The following is a 25,895-nucleotide window of genomic DNA, read 5'->3' as shown; positions in this document are numbered from 1 at the left end:
AGCCTGCGTTCCCCCTGCGGCTTCCGAGTCATCTTCCGAGGCTTTGGGGGGCTTCAGCCCAAGAGCTAATCTCTAAGCAATTAATTCCCCTCTAAATCCTGCCACCAGAGCAGCCTTTATCCGGTGTTTTCAGTTTCCTCTTTCCTCCTCGGCAGGAAACGGCTCTCTCTCCTCTCGCGCGGGTCTTCAACCCGGCGTCCTTCGGGCTCGCCAGGGAGGGGGGTCTCCGGTCAGTATTTCAGGGACTCGGCGCTCGGGTTCGCCCGCCGCGCCCAACTCCCGTGGTCCTGCGGCCCACCGCCCCCCTCCTCGCCTCGCCCCCGCCGCGGGCCCCGCCCCCGTCCGGCTGACCAATCCCCGGCTCCGCTTCAGGCGCGACACAATGGCGACTTGGTGGTCCGGGTTCCCGGATGCCCGCCGTGGAGGCCCCGCCCCGCTGCTTTCTGCGTCCTTCCGGTTCCGTCGTGGAAGTAGGATTGCGTCGCGTCCTCCTGGAAAAGGTGGGATTCCGTGGGGCAACCGAGCAGGGGTCGCGCCGGCAGGTAGAAGCAGGGTGGGGGCGCGGGTTCCGGGGCTGCAGCTCCCGGGTGTGGGGCGCGGGGCCGAGAGCAGCGGCTCCTGAAGCGCTGCGTGCGCACAAGGGGCGCTAGTTTTGGACTTGGGCCTGTGGCGCTCCGGGAAGCCCCGCCCAGGGCGCGCAGCCAGGGGTTTCCATGGTGATGGTAAACAAGCCTCAACTGCCTCCCCTACAACTGCCAAGTGTCCTGCGTTCCACCCACCTCTAGGTGCTCAGGGGGACGACCGAGGTGCCGGATGTGAAGTAGAGAGGGAGCGTGGACGACTCGGAGCCCGAGGTGAGGACCGGGACGGGCGGAAGGTCTGAGGACCGGCTGGGGATAGCGCCCCCTGGGGGTGGAGTGGCAGGGCTGAGATCTGGGGTCCGGGGAGGCAGGATCTGAGGTCAAGGGCCGCAAACTCGGGACCAACCAGAGTCTGGGTCTTCCGCTGTTGGGGATCGAGGGGCGGAGGTCAAGGGCCGCACCCAGAGATATCCATCTGGGGCCGAGTGTCAAGGGTCGAGCCTACGGGGTGAGCAGAGATTTGGCTTTGGGAGAGGTGGGCTTGAGGTCAAGGGTCTTATACTCTGGGACCAGACCTCGGGGTTGAGGTGTGGGGTCCGGAGAAGCAGGGCCTCGTGCGGACTCCCGGGAGAGCAGCGCCCGAGCGCCCCGGCCACGCAGTGGGAGGGTGCGGACGCCGCGCCCGGCGGAGAGGGAGGTTTAAAGTGGAAGCCGTGCCTTCACGTGGCTCGGAGCGCTGGGGAGGTGCCCGCGAAGGGCTGGGCCTGACTCCTCCCCCTCCCACGTTCCCGCTCGTCAGGCCTCCGCTTTCGGTGTCGGCGGCCGGCCTTCTTCCTCTTTGTGCGGCGTGCGTGCCCTGAGCGCCTGCCTGCGTTGGTCTCCTGCCCGAGAGGTATTGTGTCTGCGTTTCGGCTGACTTTTTGGTCTCGTTGTCTTTGCCTGGTTGCCACACTTTTTCTGAGCAAGCTTGTGTCATCGGCCGTTTCTTTTTTCTCGTCTTTGACTTCTTTGTGTCTTTGAATATATTTCCTGATTCTTGACTGCGCCTAAGAAACTTCTGGACGCTCTCGGCGCTCTCACGGCGCCCTCTGCCTCCCGTGCTCGGCGTGGTTCACTGAAGGGGGCGCCGGTGGCCTGGGCGACGCCGGACAAGTCGAGGGGTCCGACTCCCCTGGTCTCTTTATTCTTTATGGAAGCGGTTGGGCGGTCACAGGCCCCGGAGAGCCCCCCCCCCTCCCTTCTCGGGCGCCTGCGAGAGCGCCCCCCGGCGTCTGGTCGGGCCCCGTCTGCCTCACGCTGGACGGCCTCCCAGCAGTTTCCTCGCCTGGAAGCCCGGGACGAGCGAACGTGCTTCCCTTTCCGTGTTTCACAACTGCTCGCGGCGGCCCGTGTGCGGCGGGAGAGCAGCCCGCGAGCGCGCGGAGGAAGCGGTGCCGCGGCCTCCTGGCCCCGCGCGGTGGGAGGGTGGGAAGCGGAAACGCGGAGGTTAGGGGAGGCCTTTGCGCGCCCTGAACCTGGTGGAGCAGGGAGAATTTTGAAAACTGCAAATAATCTTTTCATTCAAAATGTCATTGAAACTACCGATCTTAATGTAATTCTCACTATTTTAGCCACGTTTTTTAAAAGTTAACTTGTTTCTGAATTTCCAGTAATGAGAATACTTTGGGTTCTCCGGTTAGACAATACATTAGGATGTCAGTGAAAATTGGTGTTTTCAGTGCTAATTTTTAGACAAGATTTTTCATTTTGAAATAAGTGAATATGCTCTAGCCGACGCTAAGTGGTCACGGGTTCGATTCCCATCAAGGGCACCCACTTCAGTTGCATGTTCAATCCCAGGCGGTCGGTATGTGGGAGAAGGTACATCCATGTTTCTCTGTGCCTCCCTCTCCCTTCCACTCTCTAAATATCAATGGAAAAAAAAATATCCTCGGGTTAGGATTAACAACAAAAAGTGTGACCTCATTATGTGCCTACTCCCTTTCCCCCTCCCCCAAAAGTAATAAAGTGAGTTAATATTGGGAGAGATTGATTGCTCTATCACTAGTGTTGGGTGAGTCCGTCCTTGCTTTGGGGAACTCATGTACCTGTATGCATTGCTGTAAATTGATTAGATTTGTTATTTCCAAGTTGTTTTAGTCACTTTGACAAGTGATTGGTTTTCACTTGAGTCTTGCTGCAAAGCTCCCATTAAACAAAATATTCAAGTGAAAATGCTGATTGACTTAAGGAAAAAGATTAAGTAGAAGAGTTAGTCCTTATTTATGGCCAAAACTGTGAAGGAGAATGTGGAGACAGGGTAGGTGCCTGGAGGGGCTACAGAAATGGGAGGAGGACTCCCTTCCACAAAGGTAGCTTCCTGCCAACCTCCCCTGGGTCTGAGCCTTGGCACTCACTCTTTGTAATCACACATTCATGACCAGGCTGTAAGGGGATGACATTCCATTAGCCCCATTTTACAGATGAGAAAATGGAGACCAGGAGACAAGTCACTTCTTCAGTGACACAGCTGGGACTGGGACTCGGATTTTTCTTTTGTATAATACATTTTTAAATACTGGGTATTGAGCCTGAAACTTGGTTCATGGGTCAGTACTCAACCACTGAACCACACCAGCCAGGATTAATAAATATTTTTATACAGCTGGTAGGTTTGAATTGGTAGTCAAATAAGAGCACACCTTATATTTAGTAGATTATGTCTTTTTGAAAAAATATTTGCTTTAATCCTCACCTGAGGATATGTTTTTATTGATTTGAGAGAGAGAAACATCAGTGTGAGAGGGAAACGTCAATTGGCTGCCTCCTTCATGCCCTCTACCAGGGATCGAGCTAAGCCCACAACCTGGGCATATGCCCTGACAGGACTTGAACTATGACCTCCTGGTTCTTGGGTTGATGCTCAACCACTGAGCAACACCAGCCCGGCCATTGGTTGGTTTTTAAAAAAATATATCTCTTGTTGATTTCAGAGAAGGGAAAGGGAGAGAGAGGTAGAAACATCAATGATGAGAGAGAATCATTGATTGGCTGCCTCCTGCACACCCCCCACTGGGGATGGAGCCTGTAATCCAGGCATGTGCCCTTGAGCCTGGGAGCCTTCAATCCGAAGGCTGACCCTCTATCCACTGAACCAAACCAGCTAGGGCGGTTGATTCTTATATATGCCCTGACCAGGTTTCAAACCACAACCTTGGAGTATTGGGATGATGCTTTAACCAACTGGGCTAGCTGGCGGTTACATTTTTTATTCCTATGTTTATCAATATCCTGCATAATGAACTCAATCCCTAGCATGTGCCAAAGACAGTTTTTCTGGTACCATTATGAATTCATGAATTTTAACAGAGTCTGTATTTTTACCCATGATAGGTTTTATTCTTTTGGCTCAAATTATCTATTTTTTGGCCAGTGGGTGCTCTTCACATTGGTTCTTGGCTTCCTTGGTTTAAAGTACAATAAATACTTCATTAAGTGGATCCACCAAAGTTTATCAACTGGATCCTTAGTGATGGGTAACTGGGTTGTTTCTAGTCTTTTTCTGTTAAAAGTGGTGCTGCGGTGAATAGCCTCTGTGGGTATCTTTTCCCTCTTTGACCATAAGGGTTGAACCATTTAATATTTCCACAAACAGTATTGGAGAATTCCTGCTTATTATCTACAACCTTGCCAAGGATATGTGTTAGCAAAATTCTGTTATTATCAATATGATAGGTATTTTAAGTGTTATTTCATTTAAAATTTGAGTTTGTCTTAAATGGATGAAGTTGAGCATCATTTCATGTTTAAGCCTTTTTGTCTGGATTGTTGGACATTTTGTGTCTTTTTAGAAGCTCTTTATTACTAACACTTGGGAAATAAATTGCAAATATCTTTCCCATTTTATCATTGGTATTTTTGCTTAGCTTATAGTGGTTTTAGCCATGCAGAGGTGGCTTGGTTTTTAATGTAATCAGATTTGATGTTATTTCCCCCATATTCTGTTTTTTGAGACATGGTCAGGAAAGTTTTCCCTGTTCTCAATTTATAGAGAAATTGTGATGATTAGGTGGGGGTGAGGGGATTCTGGCCAGGTAGCTCAGTTGGTTAGAGCATAGTCCTAATAGGTTGTGGGTTCAGTCCCCGGTCAGGGCATATACCTGAATCAACCAATGAATGCGTAAATAAAGGGAACAACAAATCGATGTTTCTCTCCCCTCCCCGTCTCTAAAATGAATAGATTAAAAAAATACTTTTTTAATGACGGGCTGGTAATGCAAAACTGAAATGAAAAATTCTGAACTCCTTTTAGTTTCCCCTGACAGTATACCTCTTCAAAAATTCTCACCTAGTATGAGTATTACAAATTCCTATCACACTCTTATTTTAATTTAGTATGTTTTAATGTATTTTTATTAACTCAATACACCCAAAATATTTCAACTCAATTTTTAGTACTGGAAAGTTAGTTCTGCATTTGATTGTCTGAAAGTGCTCATTTTTTCTGTTAAAATATTATGGTTTTGCCCAGCACTTCTTGTGCTCTGAAAACTGCTGCTGTAAGCTGTTTTCCTGTGTGTGGTATTCTCTCCCGGTGCTGGAAGCCCCTCAAGTACATTGTCATGTTCCTTCCCTCCTCTTGGCTCTGTTCACTCCCATGGATAGTGTGCTGTGTGGTCCCTGAACAGTGAACATTGAGCACAAGGTGCTACAGCAATCTCCACTCCTGTGGCAGCTGCATGGGACCTGACAAGATAATAACTCCCCTCGGAGCACCAGGAGGAAGCTCTAGGCTCCCTGAAGGAACACCTTCCTGAGGAGGCTGTGGGCCTGTACTGCAAAGTTCTCCCTGGAGATCATAAGTGTCACCCATAGCCCTCCTGAGGCCTTTAACCCACCCCAGAGCTGCTCGTTTCAGGAGAGAGAACTACAGGAAGGTTAGGGGGTGGGGTAACTGGGAGATTATCTTCTTAGCAGTTGTATTTTCTTTAGCAAAAGTCTCCCCTCCTCACTTCCATTTCTTAGGCTAGATCATATTTCTTACTATAGGGGAGAGTACTACCAATTAATACAAGTGATGAATTTTTCCCCTCAATTGAGAACAGATTTTATCTTTAGCAAGGGATGTCTTAATAGCAGTTTTTATTTTTATTTTTATTTATTTATTTTTTAAAATATATTTTATTGATTTTTTTACAGAGAGGAAGGGAGGAGAGGGATAGAGAGTTAGAAGCATCGAAGAGAGAGAAACATCGATTCAGCTGCTTCCTGCACACTCCCTACTGGGGATGTGCCCGCAACCAAGGTACATGCCCTTGACCGGAATCAAACCTGGGACCCTTCAGTCTGCAGGCCGACGCTCTATCCACTGAGCCAAACCGGTCAGGGCCGATCCAGATTTTTAAAACCATCTCCAGCGGTTCTCAACCTGTGGGTCGCGACCCCCTTTTGGGTCAAACGACCCTTTCACGGGGGTCGCCTAAATCCTGCATATCAGATATTTGCATTACGATTCATAACAGTAGCAAAATTACAGTTATGAAGTAGCAACGAAAATAATTTTATGGTTGGGGGTCACCACAACATGAGGAACTGTATTAAAGGGTGGCGGCATTAGGAAGGTTGAGAACCACTCCAAACTCCACATTTTACAAAGACTCCACAAAGGTAAAAATCCAGTTTTTATTTTTATTGATTTCAGAGAGAGAGAGGAGTCTGGGGCACTGACCATTTTTCCCTTATAGTGTCAAATAAAAAAATGACATCAGCCAACACAACAGTAGCTGTCCTGTGTGGATGAGTCAAAATTATACCTATCTTTTAAAATCATTTTGTGAGCCATGAGATGAAAAAGGTTGAAAATCACGATATAGATCAATGTCCACTATGGTAGGTACTAGCTACGTGTGGCTAGGAAGCACTTGAAATGTACTAGTCCAAATAGATTAGGGCTGTAAGTGTATATACACACAGGATTTTGAGACTTAGTATGAAAAAATGTAAACTATCTCATTTTTTATATTGATTGTTTATATAATACGTTTTGGTTATATAAAGTTAAATCATTGAAATTTAAACATAGAGAGCAATGGTTGCTTGTTCTGTTGGATAAAAATTCATCCCTTAAGTTAATTTCAATGCAAGCATTATAAATGTAATTTACCTGGCATCACATTATACTGTTTTTGCTTTTTAGTTAACACAGCTTTAGATAACTAAATATTTAGGAAAACTAGTGTATTCTAATTCCAGATTTAGTTATTCTAAATAAACTAAAGGGCCCAATAATTAAAGATAATAGAAAACAGCTTTCCTGTTGCTTACAGATCATGACCTTTGATGGATAAAAACGTAATAGCAATAAACACTTAAAATAAGTTAGTGTATTTCATGATCCATCTACACCTTCTCTCAGGTAGCTTTGTATCTGGAACTTGCATGTTGTGCAAATTAGATAAGAGTTCGCACACTTCGGGTGCATGAGCCCCTGGGAAATTTAGGCATATAATAACTGAATACAAAGATTAAAAGGATTTACCACAAAATAAAAATGTTTATACAAAACAACCAAAACATCTTAGCAAAGGGTTGCATTTTTAAATTATAAAGAATTAGAACAAACATCAGGGGGAATAAGTAGAGTAATATACAAAGGAATAAAAGGCTAATATGGTCTTCTAACTTCTACTTTGAAACCTTAGCTCAGGGGTCCTCAAACTACAGCCCGCGGGCCACATGCAAATACAAATATTGTATTTGTTCCCGTTTTGTTTTTTTACTTCAAAATAAGATATGTGCAGTGTGCATAGGAATTTGTTCATAGTTTTTTTTTAAACTAGTCCGGCCCTCCAACGGTCTGAGGGACAGTGAACTGGCCCCCTGTTTAAAAAGTTCGAGGACCACTTAACAAAACTAAACTGCAGCAAATACATTCTAATACAATAAGTGAGAAAATGCATGCCCGACACACTTAACAATTTCTGCCTTAGCTATTGGGGCTGGAGGTTGTTGGGGTGGGGTGGAATAGTTTTACGTTTGTACCTCTGCTTCTGGTCTGTTTAAATGTCACTTCTTCAGAACCCCAATGTAAATTAATCCTCATTTTCTAGTATTTGGTCATTTCAGAATTTGTGATCAGACATATATTTATTTTCTATTTCTCACTTTCCATAAAACGTCTAGTTTTGAATCCTATCACCCAGCTCTGATAATTTCCAGTTATGGACAGTTTTCTCTACATCCCTATTTATTTCACTCAGATAATTTTGAAGCAAATCCCAGCCATCACACTATTTCATTCACAAACACTTGTGAATTTCTAAAAATTAATTCTTTTATTTTGACTGTTATGGCCATTGGCAGAAAAAAGTTCCCCACCCCTGTTGTAAGTGCACAATATTTCTGGGTTAATGAATGACTCTAGTTCGGTTAATTTTATCTACTGCACATTACTCAAATCCTTTCACTTTTTTGTTGTTAATCCTCATCCGAGTATATTTTTCCATTGATTTTGAGGGAGAGTGGAAGAGAGGGAAAGACAGAGAAACATCAATGTGAGAAAAACACATCGATGTGAGAGAATCGGACCCGGGACCCTTTGGTCTGCAGGCCAACACTCTATCCAAAGTCCAAAATACCGAACCAGACCCCAGACCTTCTGGGTGTGAGGATCTCACTCTGCTTTCCTCCTCTGTTGAGCTGTGGCAGGTACTTTCAGGTGCCTTCTGTCTTAGCACAACAGGCTCCCTGGTGTATTCTGTACTTTTTGTTCCTTCCCTGGCAGAAACCATTATCATGATTAATCAATTATTAACGCCCTCCTTGCTGGTGTCACCAACCAGTTAAGCTAAGAAGACTCATGTAAAACTAAACTGCAGCAAATACATTCTAATACAATAAGTGAGAAAATGCATGCCCGACACACTAAATTACCAAGAGGATATACTTTGAAGAGGACTTACAGGGAAATAAATGCTTATGAAACAGTCAAGGTACCCATTTCTGTAGATAATCTTTCCACAAATTTCTTCAGAATGTTGTTCTACTTATCTTGAATGTGTGAGTTTTTAGTGTCTGTTTCCCACTTTTGATGGGATGGCTAGATTTTGAATCCTATCCCCCAGCTTCAACAATTACCAATTATGTACAGTTTTTCTCTACATCCCCCATCTACTTAATTTTGAACCACATCCCTGCCATCACACCATTTCATCCACAGAAACTTCAGAATACCTTTCTAAATGTTAATTCCTTTGTTTTTAAACTTAACAATTCTATAAAATCTAAAATATAGTTAAAAGCAAATTTCTAGTCAATGTTCAAATATCTCTTAAATTGCCCCAGTCCCATAAATGTTTACCAGTTTGAATCAAGATCCAAAAATGTCCCATGCATTGTAAATCCTTGATAAATCTCTTAACATTCCTTTTATTCAATAAATGTCCCCTTTATTTTTTTTTCTTTAGAGCTAATTTGCTGAAGGGCTGGCTCATTTGTCTCTACTTTTCAGTTATAGTTTGATTCCTGATATGAGTCGCTATTCACATTACTGCAATTGCCTTGTTTTCCAGTGTGTTCACTTGAATTAGGATTTAAATGTTTCTAAAATGTGGCTGCTCGTTGGATATATAGTTTTGAGAATTGCGTGTTTTAAAATTAATCTTCTAAAAACTGCAAACTATTGACTTGAGTCTGGTCAAGTCTACAAAACAAGGTGCAGAAGGCATACCCACTAGTTCGCATGCTAAGTTCTTCCAGCTTCAGAGACGGTTTTCCTTTAAACTTTACGGTGTCTCCTTCCGCGTAACCTTGCTGCCGCCCCCCCCTCCCCGGTCTCTGGACTTTCCTCCCCGGCGCCTCCGGAGACTCGGACGCGCTTCCTCGTCGCTCTGCCCCCTCCCACTTCCTGCCGGGCCGACCGCGCGGGCCGGGCCGCACCTGCAGGACGCGTTTCCATTGGTGATATCTTGGCGGGCCGGCCCGGCACTTCCTCCTTCACACCCCGTGACCCGCGTCCGCTCGCCGCCCTCGCAGTCACGCGGCCTCTGCCTCCGGGACGCAGCCGCGCGCCGGCCTTCCGGACTCGGACCCAGGCCAGTCGTGGTGAGCCGCGCGAGCGGGCGACCCCCACCCGCCACCCTCACCCCCGCGGTGGGGCCCCTCTTTCCCGCCGTCCCCCCAACTCCTCCTTCGCCGCCCCAAGAACTTTCCCACCCCCACCGTCCCAGGAAGTTCCCGACTCGGAGCTCCGCCCCAGCCCTGGGGGCCGCCGGCTCCCTGCGGGTCCGGGAACCCTCTGGGCCTCCCTGGGAAGCCCCCCTCGACCGGGAGCTCCGCCTCCCCCCGCCCCGAGGCCCGTTGGATCCGCGCGAGAACTATCCCCCCTCGCCGCCCGGGGACTTCCTCCCGGCGTCCCGTAAGCCCTCGGACCCGAGGCTCCCCCCGCCGCGGGTCGGGAAGCCTAGGGCCTTGTGCCCTCTCACCCCCCACATCCCCGCGCGTCCGGGTGAGCCGCTCTCCCCCGCCCTCGGCCCCCCCATTTGCTCCCCCCGCGCGCGCTCAGCTTGTCACCCCCCCCGCGCGAGCGCGCGCGCGCGCAGTTGCTCCGCCCCGGAAGCGGCCGTTGGCCCCGCCCAGGCGCTGGCTGGGGCGCCCTAGGGTCCGGCGTTACTCCCAGCTCCGCCGCGGGGTCTGTCGGGCACCAGGTCGGAGGCGGGGCGAACTCGTTCCTAGTTCCGGTGCCCGGTCGCTCCAGGAGCTCCACGTCCGGGACGGCGGCCACGCTTCCCGCCGAAACCGCCCCGACGCGCCCCTGGCGGCTGGCGGCGCCTCCGCCCGCACTAACGCGCTCCCGCTGGCAGTTTCAGTTTCAGGTGAACGACGACCGGGAGATGCGCCTGCAGTTCGCCCGGAGCCCCCTGTGTTTCTGAGGCGGCGGCGTCGGGTCCTGTGGCCTCAGCCGCGCTCGCTGGATGAAAATCGACCTCGGCCCTGCTCTCCTCAGCGGTAAGTTTGACAGGAAGAAGGCCTATCGTGTGGCCCCGAGGGGCGCTGCCCGCGGCCTGAGACTTAGAAATAGGAGTTTCCGAGTCGTTAGGGCGCCCGAACGGCCTGGCTGTGCGTGCCGCCAGCTGCGGGTTGAAATGAGTTTACAAATGAGGGCGAAATGCCCTTTGGGCCTCCCCAGAACACGCTGGGAAGGAGGACTGAGTCCCTGTCCCCGAACCTTCCAGAAGGTGGGAGGCGCGGTTGGCGCCTTGTTTACTGCACAGATAAACCTAATCGCCCGGCCCGCCCGCCGCGAGGGCGCGCCCGGTTTATCTCGATTGGATCCGCCTGGAGGTGAGCGAGTCCCCGGAACCAGGAGAGCGATGAGCACATGCGGAGCCTCGCGGGAGGCCGGGCGGTGTTAGGTGTGCGGATCTCGGCCCAGATTAGCGTCCTAGACTAACAGTTTATATTTATACAAGGCCCCCCCCCCCACCCCCATGGTGCCTCCTGAATAATCGCAGGAGGCTAGTGAGACTAGGCAAATGGGTAACATTTAAGATCACGTCCAGAGAAGGTGACGTGAGGTTCCAGTTCTGTCTGTAGCTTAGTTTTCAGATCCGTTTCCTGCACTTCATCCCCGAGTCAGGCCTTTGGGGGCGGCCTTATCCCGTGGCTGTGGGCGGGGGCAGTGTTTTTCCTGTTAAAAGCGTATTTCATTCAACGTTTCCTCCCCTTATTCCTTCTCAGTTAATCAAAAGGTTAATGTCAGGTCACACGAAGTGAAGTTATCGGGTAAAACTGGGAAAGAGTGTGGAGTGTCTCTGCTGCCCCCCCGGGGTGTTAGTGAATTACAGCCCCGGCGACTTCCTCTGGGGCCCATCCCCGAGAAGACACGCTGCCGCCCCCATCCCAGCCCCCCACGAGTACTGCTCCACCCGCCTCAATATTTAAATTTTCTTCAGGTAGTTTTTTGTATAGAAACCAGGGAATTGAGTTGTCGCCTCCAGGCAAGTGGGAGTTTCCTTGCTGTTAATCCTCTGCATTACCCTATGAAAAGGGAAGCCTTGAAGTGCTTGAGGGCAGCCCCCAGCCCCGCTTTCTCAGTAAGGCGCCAGGACTACTAACTAACCTGGTTGCTCTGGGGAGTTCTCGGCACTGAGGCAAGGTGGCCATGTTGCTCTTTTTTAGGACAATTCGTGCCTCCCAGGAGTGTCTCCGGCTGTTGGCATCCCTCCTCGTTCTTTAAGGTGAGCTAATTTAAGGAATGTAATTTGTGTTATATCCAAGCATAAAATTTTCTTAGGAATGTGAAATTAAAGAACTTCTTAGTACTGTCTCAGCAAACAATATAAATGTGTAGAGGATTATGAAAGCAAAAGTGGAAATAGTTTAGTTTTATGTGGTGTTTAATTGCATAATTGATTCTTATGAAATGCCTGTTCTTTCATGTTTCCTGCATGTCTTTCTCAGCCTAACTGGACTGCCATTTTCTAGAGCAGGAGTGGGGAACCTCCCGCCCACAGGCCTTTCTAAGGCCCGAGAAATCATTGGGCTGGCCCTGCCAAAAGCATTAGGGATGAGTTCATTAAATGTTTGACCAAATAGAACAGGCTAATTTTTAAGTTGGTAATTTCGTATGCCTTCAAAATAATGTAAATATCCACATGGCAGGAAAAAAAGGTTCCCCACCCCTGTTCTAGAGGAAGATAATTGACCCTCCCCCTTGTGGCCATAAATTAATTCCTTGCTGGTCTTCAGCCTTCGGTACCTGGTGGGTGGGGCAGCTGTGACCAACAGAACTGACATAGGCTCCCAATGCAGTTTTGAAGACACGTTCTATGCTATGGGAGCATAGAATCATAAGATTTAGTTTGTAGCAAGGGCAAGATCTTTTGGAACCGCAGCATATTTGCGCTGAGGCTTTAAGGATTAGTAGGATTTAGCTAGACAGAGGTTGGGTGGAATATATTTAGAGAGAATTACCATGTGTGTCAAATCCAAGGGAGCCTGGCATGTTTCAGGCACAGGAATAAAGATATTTTAAAATTATGGGGTGATACAAGCTAGTAGATAGTGTGTAGAGGGCCAAAGTTGCAAGACCTTAGAACCTCTTAGCCTTGTGATTTGTGTTCCAATGTTAGTGGAAAGCCACTGAGACTTTGAATGGGAGAGGGACATAAAGTCACCTTAACGTGGAACACTTCAGCAGCAGATTGAGTCATTATGCTTAGAGAAGTTTAAGAAACAGATTCTGGTATGGGATATTGATATAGGAATTAGAAATATGAGGGTTATACAAAAAGAAAATGACAATTGGATCATTCTTTGCCATGCAATCTGCTCAGACTGAAGATAGAATTGTAAGAAGCCTTTATAGTTAAAGGCAGGAGTTACTGATAGAGCTTAGGGCAGTGGTTCTCAGCCTTGGCTGCACATTAGAATCACCTGGGTGAGGCCACATTAGTAACAAAGAAACAGAATTTCTGGAGGATGAGGCCCAGAAATCAGGATTTTAAAAAGATTCCCAGGTGATTCTAATGTGCAGCCAAGGTTGAGAACCACTGGCTTAAAGGCATGGTTAAGGTGGAGAATGGGACCACCTGAGAGTAATGATGGGTTCATTGAATTTGAGGCAGAGGCCTCAAATTAATTATACTGAATTTAAGTTATGAAAATTATGATGGATCAAAATGTAACTTGTCAATAATTTGTTCTCTCTGATACTAGTGCAGTTATTACCAGTTTGCTTTTTCTTAGCTCATATTACCTCAGTGTGCTTTTTATTTTTTTAATTGTGGGTTTTAAAGAAAAACTAGGAGGTGTGTATTGATTTCTGAGAAGGAGAGAGAAACATCAGTGGTGAGAGCGATTCATTGATTGGCTGCCTGCCTCCTGCCTGCCCCCACTGGAGATAGAGCTGGCATCCAGATTCCGGATATACGGTTTATAGGTTGATGCTCAACCACTGAGAGATGTCAGCTGGGCGAGTTTAGGAGTTCTTTTTATGTATTTGTCCATATTTTGCACTAATAGTGTAAATACCTCAATTCCATGAGGGATGTTTTGTGATTTCATTTGAGCTAAGGCTCTATTTTTATCTTTTTCTAATATGCCCAAGTTTTTGTTGTTGTTGGTCCTTGCCTAAGGATATTTTCTTATTGATTTTTAGAGAGAATGTAAGGAAGGGGGGGAACACATCAATTGGTTTCCTTCACACATACCCTGACCGGGGCCAGGGATTGACCTTGCAGCCAAGGTACATGCCCTCAACCAGAATTGAACCAGAGACCCTTCAGTCCCAGGGCCAGTGCTCTAGGGCACCACTGATTTTAATTGCTGCATTTATACTTCATGTGAAATGACACTTTTCATGAAACATTTAATTTCCATAACCTTATATGTACCCATTTTGAGCATTGATCACTAAAAATATTGTTGTCTCTTATGCATATATTGGTTCGGTTCCTCCTCTTTAGAAAACTGTCCTTCTGGTTGGATTTGACCTTTACTGTTTCAGCTTGAACTGTGGCTGCCAGATGCCACAATGTACTTTATGACACCTTATGAGAAGGGCACCCTCTTGTATGTGTTTATTTTTTTTCTCCTATCCTTCAGCAAAGTGAAGCGGACAATATATATTATGTGGTGTTGATATTCACCCCCCCCCCCCCCCCAAAGTTTCTAATGTGGACACCTTTAAAAATATATTTTTATTGATTTCAGAGAGGAAGGGAGAAGGGGGAGATAGAAACATCAATGATGAGAATCATTGATTGGCTGCCTCCTGCATGCCCCCTGCTGGGGATCAACCCTACAACCCGGGACCCTTCAGGCCGCAAGCCAAAGCTCTATCCACTAAGCCAAACCAGCTAGGGCTAATGTTGATACTTTTTAAAAAATTTATTATAGAGGGGGAGAGAGAGTTTATTCTTGTATGAGCCCTGACTGGGGATGGAACCCCCAACCTTGGCATATTGGGACAATGTTCTAACTAACTGAGCTAGCTACCTGGCCAGGGTGATGATTTTATTTATATATGAACCTGAGAAGCTTATTTCATTTTCCTATTTGAGATGCATGTAACTAATGTTCAGTGATGGACTTGGCTGCTTGTCTGGATGTGACTTCATCTTGGTCTCACACTTGACTCATTTGACAATCTAGAAAAAATGATCCTTACCCACTGCAAGCCATTGCTGTCTTGTGTCCTGCAGCATTGTTTATAAAGAGAACGCCTATTCCTAGTGCCAAAGGAAATGTTAGCCTGTTGTGGTTTTAACTAGTCTGTTCATCACTTGTTTTTACTTGATGTCAAAGAGTCTCATAGAGGGGTCTTAAACACCCCCACTCCCTAATTCTCTCTTTTTGTTTTATTTTAGAAAGGGAGAGAGAGAGAATCATGGATCAACTGCATCCTGCATATCCCTTACTGGGGATCAAGCCCCCCAATCGGGCACGGGCCCTTGACTAGAATCAAACCCAGGACCCTTCAGTCCTCGGGCTGACGCTCTGTCCACTGAGCCAAGCTGGCCAGAGCCCAGTTTGTTCTTTCTCAGTCTGTTAGGTAATGTGTACATTTTTTGAAAGACCTGAAATTGAATCTTAAATCCAAGTGTATTTGTTGTATTTCAACTTCTCTTATCCTTCTCTGTAAAAGGGAGAAAATTGTATTTATTGCATGTTCTTCTTATACATATGAAAGGGGAAATTATGTAGTTTTTGCTTTCTTTTCAGCTACAAAAAGCAGCAGCTGAGTTTATTTGAAGTCTGCCCTACCAAGTGTCCATGATGCTGGGCCCTGAGGGAGGTGAAGGCTTTGTGGTCAAGCTCCGTGGCCTGCCCTGGTCCTGCTCTATTGAGGATGTGCAGAATTTCCTCTCCGGCTGCATAATTCATGATGGGTCCGCAGGCATTCATTTCATCTACACTAGAGAAGGCAGGCAGAGTGGTGAGGCTTTCGTTGAACTTGAATCCGAAGATGACGTGAAAATGGCCCTTAAAAAGGACAGGGAAAGCATGGGACACCGGTACATTGAGGTGTTCAAGTCCCACAGAACCGAGATGGATTGGGTGTTGAAGCACAGTGGTCCAAACAGTGCTGACACTGCTAATGATGGCTTCGTGCGGCTTCGAGGACTCCCATTTGGATGCACCAAGGAGGAAATTGTTCAGTTCTTCTCAGGGTTGGAGATCGTGCCAAATGGGATCACATTGCCTGTGGACCCTGAGGGCAAGATTACAGGGGAAGCCTTTGTGCAGTTTGCCTCACAGGAGTTAGCTGAGAAGGCTCTAGGAAAGCACAAGGAGAGAATAGGGCACAGGTATATTGAAGTGTTTAAGAGCAGTCAGGAAGAAGTTAGGACATATTCAGACCCCCCTCTGAAATTTATGTCTGTACAGCGGCCAGGGCCCTATGACCGTCCTGGTACAGCCAGGAGATATATTGGCATTGTCAAGCAGGCAGGCTTGGATAGGATGAGGTCTGGTGCTTACAGTGCAGGCTATGGGGGCTATGAGGAGTACAGCGGTCTCAGCGATGGCTATGGCTTTACCGCTGACATGTTTGGAAGAGACCTCAGTTACTGTCTCTCGGGGGTGTATGACCACAGATATGGAGATGGCGAGTTCACTGTCCAGAGTACCACTGGACACTGTGTCCACATGAGAGGGCTGCCGTATAAAGCTACAGAGAATGACATTTACAACTTCTTCTCTCCTCTCAACCCTGTAAGAGTCCATATTGAGATTGGCCCTGATGGAAGAGTGACGGGCGAAGCTGATGTTGAGTTTGCCACTCATGAAGAAGCTGTGGCAGCTATGTCCAAAGACAGGGCCAACATGCAGCATAGATACATAGAACTTTTCTTGAATTCCACAACAGGGGCTAGCAATGGGGCATATAGCAGCCAGATGATGCAAGGCATGGGAGTATCAGCCCAGTCCACTTACAGTGGCCTTGAGAGCCCATCTGTGAGTGGCTGTTACGGAGCTGCTAGCTACAGTGGCCAGAACAGCATGACTGGATATGACTAATTTTATATTTTATAAAGCATTTGAGTTATAATTTTTCATAGGCAACCAACAAGCAGTGAAAAGCAGTTATTACTCTAGAAGAAGCTGTGGGGACCCATTTTGCACCATGAGTTTGTGAAATCTGGATTAAAAAGTTACCTCTTCAGTGTTTTCTCATGCAAACTTTCTTCTGGCATGTGATATTGAGTAAACTAAAACTGTTTCCAGTTTTTTGGTTTTTTTTTTTTAAATATTTTGGTAGCATATTTCAGGGGTGATGTTATCTGACTTCAAGTAGTTTTAAGTACATCAAACGTGGATCTTTTACACCATATCACCATGAACACATTGGGGAGATGAGATTTTTGGGAAACTCAAGGTGCTAGATCCCTAATTCAAAGAGGAACATTTCTCATGTTTGTTCATTCTAGTTTATTTTCATTTAAAATCTCTTAGGTTAAGTTTAAGCTTTTTAAAAGTTAGTTTTGAAAATTGAGACACATTACTAATACTGTAGGAATTGGTGAGGCCTTGACTTAAAGCTTTCTTTACTGTGATTTCCTTTTGGGTGTATTTTGCTAAGTGAAATTTGTTAAAAAAAAAATTTTTGTTAACTAAACTTTTTTCTTAAAATAAAGACTTTTTCACAATGACTGGCATAGACTATCTACTCACCAAAAAGTAGCAAAATGGCTGGGTGGTTAAAGAGAATTCATTTAAATGCTGTTTCAGTGTGAATTTAAGTTCACATCAAATCTGATTTTCCTTATCTTTTTACAAGGAAGCTGAATTAAAAGTCATCTTTTAAAAGTATTATGTACAAATGGGTGGTAGAAATGGTGACACTTCCAGAAAGTAGGAAAATAGAAGCACACAGTCTCTGCCTTCTGTGACTTTTGTGCTCTGTTCTTCAGCCCTGCTGGTCCCTCACGTTATGCTGGAATCGCATCCATTTCTCATAGCTAGAAATCCATAGTTTTGAATAAAACATTTTTTTTCAGACTTAATGGCTATTTCTCTAGGGTGCACTCCTGGGTTAGCAATAGATGTCTCTCCAGAATTGTTAGAAAATTATCATCTGCCTAGCAGAGTGAAGAAACATCCAAATTCCAGGCAGCTCTACACATGTCATATTGCCATCACACTTAACTTCGACATGCACTCAATAAAGCCAAGATTGTAAAATGTGAATGGAGTTTATTTAATTTTTATTTTCTCATTTGCCTTTAATGACCATATAATGTAGCCCACATGTCCCTAGTTTCACCAGTTTAAGGATCATCTGGTATCTTCAGAGAGTGTTTAAAGAGTGTTATGCCCCAAAGAGTTTATTAAAAATAAGTCCATAGATAGACTAGTCTTGTTTCCAGTCTTTTGACTTAGTTGGGTGTCACAGGCCCACCTTACCTTCTTTCCTTCCCACTAGTATTCCATAGACTGGGCTACAGCAGCACTCAGGAATACTGCAAATAGTACAACAGGTGGAACTAGGAATATCTGAAGAAGACTGGTAGCATGAGAATTCTAGGTAGCCACAGACCTGGCACCCTCTGCACACTCCATGGGTCCACAATCCAAGTTTCAGGCAACATTCACCATAGAGAAGCACATTGCTGGTTTTGGAGGAAGCCCTGACAGCACCTGGAACCTATGGAAGCTTGAATGACAGATGGTGCAAAACGTCTTTGCTAAGTTGGTCCAGATACAGAAAGTCGAGGGAATGTGCTAGATGACAGTAGATCCCAAGGTGATCCTGAGCTCTGGGCCAGCAGCAATGGCCTTTCCTGCTTACCAGGAGAAAGACTATCCAGAGGCATCACCTGAAGTAGGTGATTCATAAACTGATTTTTGCCCCCTCAAAGTCTCCAAGCTTGTTTCCAGAATAGGTTGCTAAACTATTGTAAGTGCACTGTGGTCCAGGAGCGGAGTCAATTTGTTGGAAGGGAGCCCCAATTAAAAGTATAACATCCACCGCCCCCAAAATATTTGACCTTTAGTGCAAAATATTGTACTTGTTTTGTCAAAAATGAGAGTTTCAAATTTGCCTCAGCCTATGCAAAATCTAAAATAGTCTAAGAGAAAAGTTTGCAACTTAGGTTCTAGAAAAATGGTGTGGACTGAGCATGGAACAGAAGGAAGAGACACCACTATAGCAGGAAGTGGATATTATACCAGAAAAGCTGCTAGGTATGTGTGGACTGGACTAGCACATGAGGGATCTTGATGCTGGACAGATGGTTAATATGGGGCATCTCGGAACTCAGGATCTAAATTGAGGATGGCCAGGGCGAGGATATATTTTTTACTGATTTCTGAGAGGGGGAGAGAAACATCAATGATGAGAATCATTGATCAGCTGCTCCCTGCACGCCCCACACTGGGGATCAAGCCCGAAACCTGGGCATGTGCCCTTGACTGGAATCGAACCTGGGACCTTTGGGTCTGCAGGTCTCCACTCTATCCATTGACCCAAACCGGCTAAGGTGAGGATATGTTTTTTTGATTTTTAGAGAGGGGGGAGGGGTAAGAAGCCAATACGCACCCTTACTGTGGATTGAACCAGAAACCAGGTATGTGCCCTATGGGAATTGAACCCATAACCTTTTGGTTTATGGCAGGGGTCCTCAAACTTTTTAAACGGGGCCAGCTCACTGTCCCTCAGACCGTTGGAGGGCCGGACTATAGTTTAAAAAAAAAAATATCAACAAATGCCTATGCACACTGCACGTATCTTATTTTGAAGTAAAAAAACAAAACGGGAACAAATACAATATTTGTATTTGCACGTGGCCTGTGGGCCGTAGTTTGAGGACCCCTGGTTTACGGGATAAGGCTCCAAGCAACTGACCCACCCAGCCAGGGCTGGAGAAATCTTTACACTTGAAAGTATTGCTCCTCCTCAATTATTAGGTGACCAGAGGTTGCAGGGGTTCCACAAGCTGCCCTGCCATCTGCTACAAAGGACAGGGCGAGCCCCATCCTGGAGGTACCTGTTCATAAATGGTTTTGTGTGGTGTCTTTGACAAGTCTCAATAAGCAGTCAGCTCAGACCCTGTGTGTTACGAGTCGGCGCATGTGTCTAATGCAGCAGAGAGCTATTCACTGCTCACAAAGCAGCTCCTGGCACTGCTGAGCCCACTCTGTACTAAGCCCCACTCATGCTCTGGGGGTGGGCAGGAGCATCAAGCTGTAAGGCTCTCATGGCATCTCTGTTGGTTTCAGTTTTTATATAAAATTCATGCACATTTAATCAGACTTATTTCTGAATATTTTATTTTTTAAGGGTGTATTTGATATTGTGGCCCTGCTAAATTCACTTATCTGTGCTAATTTAAATGTGGATTCTTTGGATTTTCTACATACAAAACTATGCCATTTTAAAAATAGTGACAGTTTTATTGTTTCTAATCCTTGTGTACTTTGTTCTTTTTTTGCCTTGTTGCCTGCTCTTAGATAAGTTTATTTTTTATCATTAGAAAAGATGATGCTGAAAAAAGAAAATGTGATGCTGAACAAAGTTGGGGTCAGAGTATCTTACTCCCACTTTCAGAGAGAAAACTTTCAGTATTTCTCCATTAAAATTATTGATTATTGGTTGCATACCCTTTATTACATTAGTTGAATTTCCATTTCTGGCTTAGTATAAGGTTGTTTTTTTAAAATATGTTTTTATTGATTTCAGAGAGAAAGGGTGAGGGAGAGAGAGAGAGAAACATCAATGATGAGAGAGAGTCATCGATTGGCCTCCTCCTGCACACCCCCTACTGGGGCTAGAGCCCAAAATCCAGGCATGTGCCCCGAGCAGGAATTGAACCATGACTTCCTGGTTCATAGACTGACACCCAACCACTGAGCCACACCAGCTGGGCTAAGCTGTTTTTTTTAATCATTAATAAATTTTGAATTTTATTTAATGCATTTTTTCTAATATCTTGATAATCCTTTTTTCTTTCTGTCTTTTTTTAATCCCCACCTGAGGATATTTTTCCATTGATTTTTGGAGAGAGTGGAAGAGAGAGGGAAAGACAGAAACATCGATGTGAGAGAAACACATTGGTTGATTGCCTCCTTCAACCAAGGTACGTGCCCTTGACCAAAATCAAACCTGAGACCCTTCAGTCCACAGATCGACACTATCCACTGAGCCAAACTGGCTAGGGCTTGATATTTCTTATTATCCATCTCCCAATTCACTCATTCTCTTCAGCTGAGTCTAATTTGTTGTTAATCATCAATTATGTTCTTAACTTCAGTTAACAACGCTTAGTTCTTGAGAAATAAAAGAATCTTTAGTTCTAAAATTTTTATTAAAAAAATTTTTTTTTACTTAATATAAAAAATTATTTTTCTCACAGTTCTGGTGGTGAGATGTCAAAATTAAGGTGTTGGTAAGGCCATTCTCCTTTGAACTCTCCAAGGAAGAACTCTTCCTTACCTATTTTTAACTTCGGTAGTTCCTGGCAATCTTGGTGTTGCATTAGTCCGTCCTGTACCTCTGTTGCCACATGACCTTCTCCCTGGGTGCAGATTTTTCTCTTCTTATAAGGACATCACCAGTCATTGACTACGGCCCACCCTAGTTTAGTATCACCTCATCTAAAAATACTATATCTGGGAAGACCCAATTTCCAATAAGGTCACAGTCTCCGGTATTGGGAGTTTAGAACTTGAACATACCTTTCTGGAGGACACAATTTAACTCACAACACATGGGTTCAATTTTTTTTTCTGATAATCTCCAAACATCATTTCATTCCTTGAACATATCAATCAGTTCAAATCTTGGCCTAATCTTTCCAATATCTGCATCTTTGTATTTGTGTTATCTGTCTGGTACTAGTTTGTCTTTTATGCCTGGATATATATATTTTTTAATATATTTTTATTGATTTCGGAGAGGACGGGAGAGGGAGATAGAAACATCGATGAGAGAGAATTATTGATTGGCTGCCTCTTAACACCCCCCCCACTGGAGATCGAACCCGAAACCTGGGCATATGCCCTTACCCAGAATCATACCGGAGACATCAATACCCAGGCCAAGGCTCTGTCCACTGAGCCAAACCAGCTAGGGCTATGCCTGGGTATTTTTGATAAGAGCACCAGGTATTGTGAATATAAAGTCTAGATACAGAGTAACTATAAGATCCATGAGCTATAACATGTCAGATTGGTGGAAAGACTACAATCAGATTTTTTTTATTCCCTTGAGAACATGAGAAGCTCAAAATGGCCAATATGTATTCAGTGGAAATCATAAAACTGGCAATCAGAACAACCGAATCTGTGAGCCAAAACCCGGGAAATTTCTGCAGGCGCCAATTTGAATTACTAGGAGAACATTAAATGAATCAGTGAAATATAAATATTGCAGGAAACATGAGCAGGACGAGTGCTGGTGGTGCAGTTGTGGAGTGGCCCAGGAGGCCTCTGAAAGGTCCTACAGGAAGGGAATTGGGGATGCAGGGATGCTGGGGAATAGGGACAAGGCCCAGCAGAGGGAGGGGAGTGCAGTGCCCTAGGCTGAGGCTGCAGCCTGTGGTGTGTCTAGGAGGCGGGCTGAGTGTGGGACAGCACAGGCGAAGTTGGAGCACTGATGTCAGACATGGGGCTGGGGTCAGACCCGAGGGTCAATAGGCCATGTTAAGGGGATTTTTCTGAAAGATAAGTAGAGGATCTTTGGTGCATTTTGAACAAGAGTTGATCTGACCTTGCTTTAAGAATATTCCTCTGATGGCGGCATTGAGATTGAGTAATAAATCTCCAGAGCCAGACATAGGACCTAACCAGTAATCAACCCAGATGGTTCCGGTCACATGCTCCTGTGTTAGCTGTGAGCCTTTCTTACCCTGGGTTTTATAGTATTTGACACAAAAATTTAGGGTAAGATGCTGGTACTTTCTAGGAAACAAATATTACAGTGTTTTCAAGTCATTAATCTTAGAATAAACCTTATAACTTCTTAAATTAATAGGCTCTCATTTTAAAAGCACTCTCTTGCTCTACTACTCAGCAATACAAAGTAATGAGCTACTGATTATTGTAGGAACCTGGCAGGATCTCCAGAATTACAGAAATATATATGATAGAATTCTAGAACATATCAAACTTCAAACCTTGATTTATTTTTGGGTGCTGGGTTAGAAATCGGTTTATCTTCTAAGTGAGATATCTCTGTAATGTTCAAGTTTTCTATAATAGGCATGAAAAATGTTTGCAATTAGAAAAAAGATTGCTTAAAGGGGAGGAAGGATATAGAGTCCTCAGACAGGCACAGTCACTGGTTTCTTTCAGATGATGATAAATACCAGAAAGGCAGTGGAGCCTAGTCCTTCAGAAATGGCTCAAAAGCAAGAAAGCCTGAGAGTCTCCTCTTATGCACAGAGGAGGTAATGAAAGTCTGTGTCTCATGTTGCTGGGGAAATTGCATTAACATGTGAACTATTTATGTGTCCATCACATCCTAAGGATTCAATAAGTGAAAATTACCCTTTGTTTTCTCTGGTCCTTTCTTGGGCTGCACCTCATCTGGGAGAAAATGACAAGAGGAGGAAATTTCGACTAAAGCCACCCACTCCCCTAGGAGAGAAGGGGCCCGTGAATGGGTCTCTGGAGCACACAGGAAGCCGGGACAGAGACTCCCCCATCCTATGGCAACCTTTCCCACGCCCCCCTCCAGAGCGGGGAAGAGCTCGTTTCCCTTGGGAATTAGCAGCCCACCTGCAGGGATCCACAGGCAGCCTGGGGGGGATAACACCGATCCATCCTGCATCGCCCTCCCTCCGTCCACAGTCCTGACTCCTCCCATCGAGGATTAGCCCAAGGCTCCCAGACATCCTCCCTGCGCCCCTTGCCCAGCCCGGGACAGGTAGAATCAGCCTAGACCACCAGGCGCTAGCCTGTTATTGGACAAGGCTCACAGACGCTGAGCACCCAGCCTCTCCCACACACGCACACTGGGGTTGCAGGTCGCGGGGCCCTTACCCAATATGGGTGCTTATAGAACTTGGGTCTGTGGAATTTGTTCAGGCAAAACTTAAATGGAGCCGTTCTTGGCAGGCTGCAAGCAGAGCAAACTGTGTTCCCGTGTGCGTGCGTGTGTATGTGTGTGTGTGTGTGTGTGTGTGCGTGTCCTCTGGACCAACACGGGAAGAGGAATGTGGAATGCTCTTCTTCCCTGTGCGCTCGGCATCGTGAGTCAAAATGACTTAGGTTCCCAGGATACGCTGGGGTTTCCTTGTTGCTGAAAGGATTTCAAACAGTTTGTCACGGCGTGAGACGATGGGGACGCAACTTTCTCCCAACAAGCAGTTGTCAGGCACTCAGAGGGGCGCCTGCCAAGATCGTTTGCATGCTGTGGCCCCACAAAGGGTCACAGACTTTGCGTTCTTAGGCAGAGCTCATGTTTACTTTCTCACATGCAATCCACTCACACCAGTATCCTCTATGTCCCAGGAGGGAAGGGACTTGCACCCACTCCCTGGGGAAGGCTCTGTGGTGGCTCGCCCGCCTGCGCCCTCCTCTGGGGATCGCATTTTCTCGCTCTGCTCCTCTAGCACCTGAGTTCCCCTCCCCTGCAGCTCCTGGTCCCTCCGGAGTCCCAGCTCAGCAGAGGGCAGTGGTACTCCTTGCAGTGGCCACATTGCCTCCTCTTTTGCCTGCGTTCGAGTCCGAGAGCTGAAAAAGCATGAAGGCCAGTGTCCCCGCAAGTCGCTCACATTCCAGTACACTGTGCCCTCTACTAGGAAAGATGTTTGCGTGGCTGGCTCTTCTACTGTTCACAGTTGAGTCACCTCAGGCCTGACCACATCACCCGCTGATGCTCATGCACCCACCAACTCTTCTTTTCCGGGTGTGCATCCCATCCCGCTCAGAGCTGGAGCTTGGAGAATCTGTCTGCGGATAAACGGGCTTGGTGCAGCCGCCCACTCCGGTGGCTCCGCTCACACGGCATCACTCAGCTTGGACAGTGGCTGCACTTTCAGCCAGGCGTCCTGCGTCCCAGTCAGGGTCTTGGAGCTCCTGCTGCAGCTCTGGACTAACCTTAGAAACCACCCCTTACACGTTCTGCTTGAAGGGCTCTAAGCAGGTCTAAGAACACCATTTCCAGACCTCAGGGCCTGGGGATGCCCACTGACCTCCTGACCGCAGCCCACAAGTCAGGGACCCAAAGTCTATCCATATCCAGAGCTGGCACCACTGAGAAATGGAGGATTTGGAGCAGGACACCATCAGAGAGCTGGCTTGAAGCAACATCAAAAGGGGCCCCATCAATCCAGACCTAGACTGGGAGCCACTGCCAGACAGGGCCAGGGCACACCTCTACTGCCCCAGGGTCTCCACTGAACGGACCTTACACCCTTGGCTGTGGAGGTTGGCAAGAGCAGCGAGGCTGCAGCTGCTGAGGTGGGAGAGGGCCCCAGTCCATGCAAGCAGGGACCTTTCAAGTGAGGGGTTCCAGGGGTGGACTTTTGAATATTGTTAGATAGGACAAGGTTCTAGAGGTCTGGGTGCTTCTTACTAAACTCTATTCTCGCTAAATGCTAAATACTTTGCAGAAGTAGCTGTAAACAGGAAGCGCTTGAGAGGAACTCAACTGGTTAAGTGTAGCCAACTGCAAAGAAATCAACATGTAATTGATCAAATGGTATATATAAGCAGTGGCTAAGGCTCCCTTCAGAGGGAGAGTTTTGTATGTGAGTCCCTGGTGTCCTTTACTTGCTACAAGTAACTAAAACTACCGCAGGGTGGTCACATGTCATTCTTGAGTAGAGTACCACGAGTACTGAACCCTCCTTGTGCTTGGTAACAGTAAGGGAGCTAGATTTCTACGGATGGTTTTTGGTCCTAAATGCACTATGTAGGCTTTGTGGGTCTTGGGAAATTACCTAAGTGAGGGGAAGGGTCCATGGGTTGGTGTGAACATTATAGAGGGTTTTACTAGAGTGGGGCAGTGAAGGAATGGCTGCATTTCCTGGGCTGTGTGAGCAACAGAGAGCGTTCCCTGAGTGAGGCGGGGCTTAGTGGAGGGAGAGCCACGGGATCATTCTAGGTTAAAGTATGTCATGGGTACCTGGCTCATTGGGACTCCTAGGGTCTCTAGGCAAGGTGTGGAAATTGTAAGGCCTTTGGTATTGAGGTGTCTCAAATGGGGCATGGATGAGGCAGGGGGGCAGGAAATCAAGTATCAGGAGGTTCTCAAAATGGGAGACATGTTGGGTGTAGGCCTTAGGCTAGACATGTGGTCCCAGGAAGCATGAGCAACCACCCTGCTGAGGGCCTGGCTCTTCCTGAGCAAAATGTCAGAGCTCCTGTCTGGCTTGCCCAGCCCAC

General features: G+C 46.4%; 1 protein-coding gene across 3 annotated transcripts; it reads left to right on the top strand.

The window, feature by feature from the left end:
• Positions 1 to 424: 424 nt before the first annotated feature.
• HNRNPF (heterogeneous nuclear ribonucleoprotein F) lies at positions 425 to 17,753 on the top strand. 3 transcript variants are annotated; one of them, XM_070433131.1, is made up of 5 exons: positions 425 to 500; positions 786 to 854; positions 10,421 to 10,565; positions 11,739 to 11,797; positions 15,285 to 17,753. In XM_070433131.1, the coding sequence occupies exon 5, from the start codon at positions 15,336 to 15,338 to the stop codon at positions 16,581 to 16,583; it is 1,248 nt and encodes a 415-aa protein (XP_070289232.1). In that variant the 5' UTR covers positions 425 to 500; positions 786 to 854; positions 10,421 to 10,565; positions 11,739 to 11,797; positions 15,285 to 15,335; the 3' UTR covers positions 16,584 to 17,753. The 3 variants fall into 3 exon arrangements, with proteins under 3 accessions (XP_070289232.1, XP_070289235.1, XP_070289233.1); XM_070433134.1 differs by lacking the exons at positions 425 to 500; positions 786 to 854 and adding an exon at positions 1,386 to 1,473; XM_070433132.1 differs by lacking the exons at positions 425 to 500; positions 786 to 854 and adding an exon at positions 9,581 to 9,662.
• Positions 17,754 to 25,895: the final 8,142 nt, after the last annotated feature.

This window comes from Myotis yumanensis, unplaced genomic scaffold, assembly GCF_028538775.1.
Source record: "Myotis yumanensis isolate MYYU_CA2020_CCGP unplaced genomic scaffold, mMyoYum1.0.hap1 SCAF_13, whole genome shotgun sequence".
NCBI lineage: Eukaryota > Metazoa > Chordata > Mammalia > Chiroptera > Vespertilionidae > Myotis > Myotis yumanensis.
The sequence above is the reverse complement of the archived record's forward strand: the minus strand, read 5'-3'. Positions and strand labels throughout refer to the sequence as shown.